At 37.2% G+C, this 11,322-nt stretch overlaps 1 protein-coding gene across 1 annotated transcript; it reads right to left on the bottom strand.

The window, feature by feature from the left end:
• Nucleotides 1–5,627: 5,627 nt before the first annotated feature.
• Nucleotides 5,628–10,079, bottom strand: ASB15 (ankyrin repeat and SOCS box containing 15). The gene is given in 7 exon segments (XM_040061535.1): nucleotides 5,628–5,763; nucleotides 6,408–6,810; nucleotides 6,813–6,926; nucleotides 6,929–6,974; nucleotides 9,396–9,511; nucleotides 9,514–9,552; nucleotides 9,938–10,079. Coding segments are annotated over 7 exon segments (996 nt in total).
• Nucleotides 10,080–11,322: the final 1,243 nt, after the last annotated feature.

Here is an 11,322-nt window from a genome sequence, read left to right on the forward strand (position 1 = left end):
CTATAGCAATATATATATATTTATCTCTATATATGTCTCAGTTTTTGTATGCTGCGTGTACAGGCCCAGGGTGGATGCAGAATTCAAACCATCCTGGAGAGACACAGGGTCAAGCAGCCTGGCAAGAACACAAGACCACGAGGCAGACTGATGGGACAAGCTGCAGCTCTTTCCCTCGGGAGGCTCGCATAACTTGTGAAAATCGTGCGCACGGTACGGTGCCTGAAACGGATGTGTCATCACCTACATTTAACAGTGGTATCAGCAGAGCAAATGGGATGAAGCATGCACTGAAGGTATTTGAAGAAACAATTTTTCAGCTGCTTTTCTCAATGCCAGATGATTCTGTTGTTCACTCCATCTCTCTGGGTGATGCTGTAAACAGGGAGTCACACAGAAGAAAAAGATATTTTCTGCCATCCATGCTGGGAGAACACAAATTGGGGTAAGTGAAAAGATGGCCCTGATTCAAAACCAGTCTTTGCTTGGCAATCAGATTGAGCATTCTAGCTCAAAGACAGATTTTTTTTTTTCCACAGATTCTCTGCAACACACCCTAGTCTACCAGGACGGCAGATTCCAGGTCCAGGCTGTAGTTTAACAACTGGACCATCCCAAACAGTAATCAGCTTTCACACAAAAACATATTGCTCAGATCAGTTTTAAAAACAGCCAGTTGCTGGGGACATCACTATAAACCATACACCAACAAGCCACAGGGCAACAACTAATCTGATGTATTTCAGTGGTGGAGGTGTTTGCATTGCCTTACGTATCAAGAGAGAAGAGCAGGAGGGAGCAAAGAAGTGAGTGGCCTCTGATAGTGCTGCTGACAGGAAGACAGTACAGATGAATCCTGGAAAGGGAGTCAAGAGGTCAACCTTAGTGCAGGGAAAGACTGAGGAAAAAAAACATCTGAGTGCAAATAAGAACATTTCTGAACTAACAAATTTCTCAGCCTTTAATAAAAGACATAAAACTCACTGCTCACATTGCACAGGTACCTTTTTGCATGGATCCTGGAAGTGTATTTTATTACACAGAGAGGATGGCACTGGGTGCCAAAGGAGCAGCAGACTCGGGGTTTATTGCTCCTTTTGCGTACCTGAATCACACTAAAATAAGAAAGACAACAGGGAAAAATAAATCTTACTGAATAAATGTCATTCCCAATCCCAGTTTTATTTCCGTCCAACACAGCCAATACTTTTTAATCATCTCATGTCAGTACAATGTCATGTTCTGTAACAACAGCGTGAGATCAACCTGCTTATCTTTGACAGCACAAACTGTTCCGGCCAGGGTTTTGCCCAAAGCAAGTGCTTCTTCATGTCTCTGCAGACTGGCCATTTCCTCATTTCTGCCACACCAAAAAGATAAACTGCTTGGGACACAAGGATGGTCTTAATGCTCTTGCTTTCATATAGCTGCTCTTTTTCCTCAGGAGGAATCTCAGTCTGCTTTACAAACATTGCCAACAGATTTACAAACTATATATAGAAATCATTTCACTTGCTACTGATGTACAGACATAGGGTGACCACAGCAGCTGTTTGGAATTACATCGCAATATTGCTCAACAGGTTTGGAAAGGAAGTAGAGGCCACTGTACTGCAAAGAAAGTAACAGAGGAACTGCTGTATACACAAAGCATGTGAGTTTGGGAAGGGTAATTTCAGGGATGCAGTTAGCCTGCTACTCTTTAAAAAAATGAAGACTAAAAAATTGGTAAAATCTACCAATACAAGAACTATATTATTTGTGGTGGTATTTGCAAATACACTGTAATATGCGTGTCCATATCAGGCAGCTATTAAATTATACGTGATTATGAAAGCTGCATGGATTTCATCCTATGTTAATACCTGAGTTCCAGACAATTCTCCCATGTAACTTAGTCAAACCTACTGTCTGTCATTCAGTTTAAAAAATTACTCTTTTTCTTTATACAAAGAGAGCAAAACAGATACTTACTATATTTAGCATTTTCTTTGTAACTCATATTTAACAGTGTGTGTTTATGATGATTTTTTTTAAAAGGCGATGCTAGCAATATAAACAAGTTATATACTTCACAGGGAATTAAGTACAAGCAGCAGTACTAACCCAGTAAATTCCCTACTGTCTTTAATTACGTCAAGGGTTTGTTTTGTTTTTATTTTTTGTTAGTCCATATTAATGATAACAGGAGTTCTGGGAATATCTACCATGCACAGATATGTGGACAAATGGCAATGGGTTTGCCCAATTAGATACAGAGATTTCTACTGAAAATTTGAATTTCAGAAGTTAAATGTAAATAATACATTGTACATGTCACCAGTGCTACACTGTTATATCATTATTATGATTACTAACCATTCACTAAAATATTTTTGTAGCCTTTCAGGAGAACCCCAGCTCTTTCAGCCATTCCCTACAAGACTTGTGTTCCAGCCCAAGTGATGGAAGTGATGGAAAAACGAGAGAGTTAAGACCTGTTCTACAGAGATAAGTCATCATAAATTTATGTCCATGCAAGCTATAGACAAACCATGGATATTTTGGATATAGGGGTTTTTTTCTGCCCCAAGTATGGGTCACAAAATATCCTTTTACCTTACCCCAAGGTAGTCACAAAAGAGTCTGTGACTTTGTGACTGTGTTTTTCCATGTGTGACTCCTGTACTAATGGCAATAGTCTGAGAAAGGGCAGCTCAGGCACTTGGAGCCCATGCCAGAATACAGACTGCTGCAGTAAAATTGCTGCTCACCTCCCACCTCAGCCTCACCCCCTCCTTGATACCCAGAACAAGCTCTGCTGTGCCAGTTCCCAAAATTAGATGGTAGTCAGTGCATGGAGTTTTATAGATGACCTGCACACAACATTATGACTTCTACAGAGAAGAGCTGGTCATACACAGGACTCGTGGCTATGGTTTGCTCCCTCCTTCACTGCGCTCTGAAAACACTCACAGCTACAAAGTCCATCCCATGGGTGCTGGAAAGGCTAAAGGCTGATGTAACCACTCTCGAATGTCTGGCTCCTTGAAGAGCTCACAGCCTGGGGCAGCTGCTTGCGTAAATTTTTATGAGAAATAGAAACCAAATTATACCTCTAATTTCAAATATTGTCCCCAAATCGATAGGAGTCCCTATCCTGCAGCATGCCTGAATCAGTGCCAGGGCATTTAATTACTTGTAGACAACATCGCCTGGGGGTGGACATGCCATGGAATTGGGTTGCGGTAGAACAGCCTGTGAGACACACCCAAATAGTCGAGAAAACTAAATTCTAGTGTTGCAAGGGTTCAATCACAGTCCAAGTAGGGATTTTTTTTTTTTTTCTCCCTACCAATTTATTCTTCCAGCTGAGGATGATGGCTTTGTGTCTTTTCACAGCTCTGGTCCAGTTACATTTCTTGGTTCTACCACCACATAGTCAAGTACATAGAAATAGCATCAAATGGTTTGGCGGCAAAATATAGGAGTAGAAAGAGTTGTGTTCAATTCCTAGCTGTGCCATAAATCTGACCTAGGGAAAAAAGCTCTTTTTCCATGACTATCTCACCTCATATTTAATTTAAAATAAAGTTTTTCTTCTCCCTCCATTCAGTCCACAGATGCCTTGAAAATATGAAAGACACTTTCTCATAATGTTTTAGTGTTGAGGGGGATGGGGGGTGGGAGAGGAGGGAAGCGAGGGTGGACAGAAGCCTTCAATAAATAAACAACTTAAACGGTGAAGGACAGAAAAACTTTAAACCAGTATCAGTCCACCTCCTATAACAGGCAACCAAACAAAAAAAGGGCCTGGCTGTATTGCTTAAAAGATAAACACAACCAATACCATGTCTTCGTAGCTTACCCAATAATATTCAAAGGACTAGTTCATGGTATTTTAAACAATTGGGGCAATGCTCAGTGCTACATCTGAATGCTTTGATGCTGCAGGAAATGTAACTACTGCCTGATGATTGTATGAAGTCCTAAATATAAACCTTTGCCTGTGAACTAAAATTACTAATGGAATTTGGCTCTAGCCACAGAAAGGATTTAAAATCTCCTGTCTAAAGCCCTATTTGATCATGTATCCTTTGCTGGTTGCAGTATACTGTATCACATATGCGATTACCCAGATTCTTGTGTTGTCACTGTATTAATTAAAATTACCACAATTTAAGATTTATTATGATTAGGCTCATATTTCTGATTAAGAATTCCCACAAAGAAATATCAGTTTATAGGTTAGGAAGCATACATGTATTTATCCTATTATGTCCAGGAGGTATCGGCAGTGGAAGCTTGACTTGCAGTCGGTCGTGTTGGGTTCACGGGGCACTCTGTGCTCAGGCCCTGCCTGCAGTCATCAGCCACCTGGGGCATCCCTCTGTCAGGGGCCTGGACCAGATGCCTAGAAAATTTTACAAGTAACTAAATTATTATTCTTCATCCTCGTGGAAATTTCTGGCAAAAACCCCAGAAGTTATGTCTCAGAAAGCTACATGAATAGTAGCTCTACTGAGAGCAGGAGGGATTAAGCCTTCTATTAAACCTTCTTCCTGTCCCAGACCAGTAATTTTCACTTTTTCCATTTGCTCCCGTAAGTCTGTCATGAAGAAGGATAGACACACAAAGGACCAATATAGCTTCCTTTAGAAGTGGAATTTACATCTCTGACTCAGGAGTTAGGTTTTATATGACAATGACATATAGCAAATAAGGAGAAATTCTGAACAACATGGAGAGCCAGTTTAGGGGGCAGGGCAGAAGCATACTGGAGCTGAGCTTTGGTGTGTGCGAATACGTGTGTGTGTGATAACCAGAATATCTCTCAAATAATAGGATACCCAGGGTTGTTGTGGCTGCCCTATCCCTGGAAGTGCTCAAGGCCAAGTTGGAGACGGCTTTGAGAAACCTGCTCCAAAGGAAAGTGTCCCCACCCATGGTAGGGGGATTGGAACTAAATTATTTTTAAGGTAGGTCCCTTCTAACACAATCATTTCATAATTGTGGGTTTAGCTAAATGGATTATGCCCTACTTAATCCTGATATCCACCAATTGAAACACCTTCTAAGTTGGGAGTGTTTCTATTTTTTTTTCCTTTCCTCAAGATGGAAGAGATGGTAGAAAAATAAAGGGAGTAACCGCAATCAATTTTTAATTAAATATCTTTACATTTATTCTGTTGGATTCTTTTTCTCTGAATGAGCAGAAACATACTGTGCAGTGCATGACAGCATGACTAAGGGTGTCTGTTCAAGAACTGATCTGCCAAAATTTTGAAGGAACCAAACTTAAAGTTACAATATTTCTTAACCAAGTTGATAGGCTACTTGATTTCCTGGTTTGTTTGCCCACCAAAATCTACTCTGTTTAAAAGAGCTTACCTAAAATTCCTTTAAATTGTGCCAAGCCTTGAAACATGCACACACAGAAGCTGTATCTGGGAGCAAACACTTTGCAAAATCCCTAATGTAATAGTTCAGATGTTTGAAGAATTTTATATAGGACCATGATCTTTAATGTACAAAATACGCTACAAAACTTTCAATGAATGTGACCTGACATAAGCAATTAAAATTTCCTATAATAAATCATAACATTATTAACTGGAGGTTAGATATTTACCCAGTGGTATCGCTGTTCATTCTTGCTGTCTTTCTATGAAAAACTGAATTCTTATGCTTAGAGGAGCAAAATCTGCATCATCTACAAAAACACAAACAACTTTTCCAGCTAAATGTCTCAATAACAGAGCAGCAATAAACTCACAGAGCTGAAACAAAGACCACATCAAGTAATAATTTCAAAATTTGTGCAGAGGAATGCCAAAGAACACATTTTAAAGCAATTACAGAAGATAATTTAAACAAAGTCCAAGCAATGGCCTTCAACAGTCAAAATTTAAAAGCCATTTTCTTCCATGTTTAACATTTGTGGACCCTTAATTTATGTAAGCAGGCCTGAAGGTTAAAAAAAAAAAAAAAGTTGTAATCTGTGGCACTGCTTCATTCACCAGAAATATTTCTTTAGAAATACATCTACTCCAGAGGTTAGGAAAGGAACAGAAATTCCAGAATCCTGCCTCATGGTTTCTTAAAATTTCCTTTCTAAATCTCTAATATATGCAAATATAAAACCACACTATGTACATAATTTTCACTATCTCAGAGTAGAAAATGAGAAATGGCTATTTTTTTCTTAGAGTTTTTCAAAAAAGGATTTTGCCAGTATGTTAATCTTAATTCAACACCATAAACTATAATGTTTAAATCTGGCTAATGAAAAGAACAAAGTGAAGAGAAGCAAGGAAGGTATGTATTTAGGGTTATTTTTATGTTTAAAAAAGATATATTATAAAAATTTCTATTATAAACTTTCTATTATAAAATATAAAATATTATATTACTAAAATTATATATATTTTATCCTTCTTTAAGAAATAGTCTGACCAGGAATAGACTTGTGCCCTGGAGCCAGCCACACAAACTGATTTCCAAAGATACCCTGACACATAAAGTCCAAACACATAAAGTCCAAACACATCTCCAAATTATATCCATGAGTGGGCAACAGCTTCAGCATCATGTCACCATTCAAAGATTACCAAGTGCTCTGGGAAATGTGTATCATTAAGCAACAAAATTAGCAGTTGACATCTGCTCTATAAGACAGGAGTAGCTTTACAATTCCATTGCTGTCAGCTCTAACTGCTATGAGAACACCATTTAAAGGATCCTTGTTTGGATTTGCTCCTGCTCTGAGCAATATTTTTGTGCAAAGAATCTCATTGTTAAAAAGAGCAAAATAAAGTGCAGTTTTCCTTTGTCATTGTAAGTATTTGAAGTTACATGTTCAGACAGGAAAGTGTTGACATCCAAACCATTTTCAATGACAAGCTCTAGACACTGGTTCTGGCCATCTACAGCAGAGTGAACAGCACCAACCCACTTTCCTGGACTAAAGTTTGGGATGTGGCTACGATGAGATACTACTTACTGTCCCTAAAAACCAGTGAACAAAACTAAGCAGGTTTAACTTCCTTGCATGAAGAAAAAACCCTCATCCAGCTATATTCTGACTTTCCAGCTAGACATTTTACAAAAGATCTAAACACAGAAACACCAATTTTGAGCACTGTCAAATAAGATGTTGTGTTTAAGTTGTTTTTAGTGGTTTTCACTTAATTCTAAGGAGCATGTTTTGCATTTTGCTTTGTTTATGCTAAAAATAAAAGTTAATTAAATCTAATCTCATGCAGGTACTTATGAAATAGAAATGGATATTAATAATATGTTTGCAAGTTTACTACAGCCATCTTTAGCACTCAGGCAAGATGTATGCCAGTGCAGAGGTGTATTTTTCTTTTCCTGACTACATATCATTATGATTAAGATACTCCAGCACATCACAAGTGACCATATTATTCTTCAGAACATCGTCTTTGCATCTCTGTTTTGCAGCTTCTTGAATTGCTAACCAATATTTTATGCACACCTTATAAGTTCTCCAGGCTTTTCTAAGCTTTAGAAAAGCTTTTCCTCATGTTTCTATTTGAGGAAATTAAAAAGACTTCCAGTCCTAGAAATCTGAGAATCCAATATATGACAAATAAACAGTAATGTCATCTGCTTGGGAAATCATGGTACTCAAACAAGAGCTCAAAACTGTTGCAGTTTGGAGCATGGAAGGCAAAAGCCACTTTGAATCTGAGACTCCAGAAGCAGGTATATCATAATGAAAGCAAAAATTAAAACCACATAATATTCAAATATGGTGCTTTTAAAGTTGTTGCAAACATTACAGTGTCCCAAGAAAATTCCACTTTTGACTTTCTTTTTCACCTGGTAGCTCAAATCCCGGTGTGTACTCTGTGGTCGTTGTCAACCAAAGTACAGCGGATATCTTCCATACTTAAAGGCCATATTCTGTTGCTTTGAGATTTCATGGTATTCATGGATAACTACTCTTGCAAATTATTTACATATAAAATATGTAAATGATGCTGAGTAAGAGTCTTATTTTACCTCAGAAAAGAAGTAATTGCTTCTGCTTTGGAATAGAATCTCACTCACCGGTGGGGCAGCTGAAGGAGAACACCACCACAGGGTCAGCAGATTTAACTTTTGTGAATGTCCCATTATATAAGAAGGTTTTCAAGAGGCAACAGTCTTCAGAATTATCCATAACTGCTTTGAAGTATAGCATGACCAAATGTAACTGGAAGTCCCGATCATCCCTGTAGATAGATACTTCTTCAGCATATACCTTTCCATTAAAGAGATCTCTCATCAGAGTTTGAAAATTAAAGAGTAACTAAATCATGAGCATGATCTCTTAAGTGTTAAGCACCTGGTCCTCTATTTCACTGAAACTATGATTGAAATGTATGATGCACAATAATATTTACATCCACATTTTCAGTGCTAAGTGACAGGAAAACATAAAAAGCATCACATAAGTCATACATTGATGACAGACCTCACTTTCAGGAGTCTGTATAGAGAAATATTTAGGAAACTAAAAAACTGTCATTATAAGGGGAAAGACCTTTCTGATCAGTTCTAGTTAACTCTTTGCGAGATTCATTAAAAGTAATGGCTGAATATAGCTGAAGTTTCACAGACTTATAATTATTGAAAAGAACTGAAAGTAAGATATTTCCAAAGAACACCTTATAAATGCCCCTGGGCCTTAAAATGATAATACAATATTTTCAGCTAATGAAAGTTAATAAAATTCAGATAAATTAATATTTCAATATTGATAATTGCATTATATATTTTATTTTCTCATACTACTTCCACAGATTTATTCTCTTCGGAATCATGAAGATATTTTGACATCTTAACAGAAATTGGGAGCTAATACAACTAAATAACTCATGTATAGTCAAACTCATTTAAGTCTATCAATAGCATAAAATATTCCTAAGGAATCATCTTTCTTAAGAATCATCTTAACTTTCTTACAGTGCAGTTGGAACTTGTTATCAGCACAAGAGGGGAGGGAAATGAGATGAGAAGTTTTTCAAAATACCTGCCTACTCCTCAATAAGCCATCTGATAAAACCAAAAATCTCCACTAACCTCCAGATCTCCAGAAAAAAACACACTCCAGTTAAAACAATGGACTGTTCTTGTATTGTCCTTCTACCCTAAGAAGGTCAAATAGGACCAGGTTGGCAAAGGTAGAACCTGACTGCGTGGAGAAGGTACCTTGAGTAAAAAAAATGGATCCTTTTTCTTAGAAGCAGCTCAGAATTCACCTAGAATATAAGATCATCTCAGCGGTCTCTTCTAATATAATGACCAGCAGCTAAACCACCTAAGCCAACTGAATGCTGGGGTGAATATTGAACAGAGAAGCATTTAAGCCAGGCATGTTGCTTAAACCCAGAGACAGAAGTCACCAATAAAAAATGGAGTTTCTTCTTGTAATTTATGGTATTGCGATAACCACCCTTTTCGATGATCATTTGCATGTTTTCCACAAAGCCAATGTTTGCTGTCAAAGTTAATGCTGTTTCCCATTGCATATTTTGTATTCCCATGTTGATCCGTAAGATGCTACAGGTAAGAAGGTGAAAAAAGATAAAATACGGCATAAGGCTGTTAACTCATACACATATATCAGAAATTCTTAAATGCTAAGTTTTTATGAAAATATTTGCAATTATGCTAACCTAATCAGTACTGCCAAACACACTGAATACTGAATAGTAATTTCTGCATTGTCTGAACAAAATGTTAAAAATGGTCCAACTTATTTGCTGGTGTAAATTGATGCAACTTTTCCAAAACCAGAAAATTTGCTTGAACATTTAAAGAATGTAAGTAAGATGTTCCATGGAGGATGTGGCCATACTTCGTTTAGTTAACAGGTCTAGCCTGTTAGTGTCTTTACTGTTCTATGTTTCTTTGCTGGTGACCCTATCTTATGGGCTATTTTAACCTTTCTTGTCATCTAAAGTGATTTCAAATACTTGCAGAATTGGATGAGCTGCAACCTCATGCAGTGGAAACCACTCTCTTTGATTGTTTTTCTTCAGAACATATGTCAGGTTCACAAGTCCTTGAAGCCCAGATACTGACATTAGAAACTTGAACAGATAAATGTGATGCAATTGAAAAAATAACATGCCAAAAACTCAGATTTGAAAAGGGACTACTTTATTTTATTTTAGGGTTTGTTGGTTTGTTTGTTTGGGTTTTTGTTTGAGGGTTTTTTTGTTTGCTTCATGGATGTTACAATTTTCCTATTGTTCTCACTAGGTGATACAATAAAATGGTCTCATCTCATGTCATTAATTGTCTCTTTTAATGGTCCTTAATACATTAAAACATCCAAAAACACTCACAAATATTGTTTTATCTTTATACTGCCAAAGCACAGTCTATTAAAGAGGACAAAGGACTTTGGACTCTGCACTACTTCTGCAATCATGAAGTTTATTGGGCATTCACATGAGTTCGGTACACATGGTCAAGCCACGCCAGCTATTATTTCCAAGGTGTGAGAGTCATTGAAATGCTCAGTGGATTAGTAACAGAGTATGTCAAACCTTTTAACTATAGTCATCAACTTAAATTCAATCTGCTTATATCACCAACTGTAACTGTGGCTTATGTCTACTATGTTTTTCCTCATGATATCACATCAACCAATCATCTTACTAGTAAATTCTCTTTATAACTGGAAGGTCAGGAATGCTGCTCTTTACAATGTCTTCTAGGATTTTGAACTGTAAAATGCAGTCTTTGTAAAACATGTTGTAAAACACACAGAAAGAAAAAAGCTTTTAAGTTAATATATTGCTGTACCTACCTAGGTTTTTCCAAATGAGCATTGGGTTTTGATCGTTTCTCTGTTTGACTCAATCTTAGTGGCTTAACACGTTTGTTCTGTTATTTTTATTTGTTTTTAACTACTATTCCCACAGTTTGTGCAGTCATGTTCTCTTTCTACCACATTGAACACTTACCATCGTCAAAATGTTGCACGAATATTACACAATTACACTAAATCCCTGTTGCTTGTTTGTCACAGAAAGATCATGGTTCTAGCCATCCTGCAAATAGAGAAGAAACATTGGAAATGCTATTTGGAAGAAACCTTCTGAAACCTATTTTCAAGGGGAAGTGTTAATCAACTTTTTTTTCAGACTAGTTTCAGCATTGCTCTTGTAAGCAGTAAGTCACTTGAAGTACCATAAGCCATATTATAATCCCATCCACAAATACCTTACTACTTTTTGTATTATGATAAAGCTTGCAAACCAAAATTAAATTAGAAAGGGCTTACATTCAGATTGACTCTGAAACTAAAGGTCTCTTGGA

Source organism: Hirundo rustica, chromosome 4 (genome assembly GCF_015227805.2).
Source record: "Hirundo rustica isolate bHirRus1 chromosome 4, bHirRus1.pri.v3, whole genome shotgun sequence".
Lineage (NCBI taxonomy): Eukaryota > Metazoa > Chordata > Aves > Passeriformes > Hirundinidae > Hirundo > Hirundo rustica.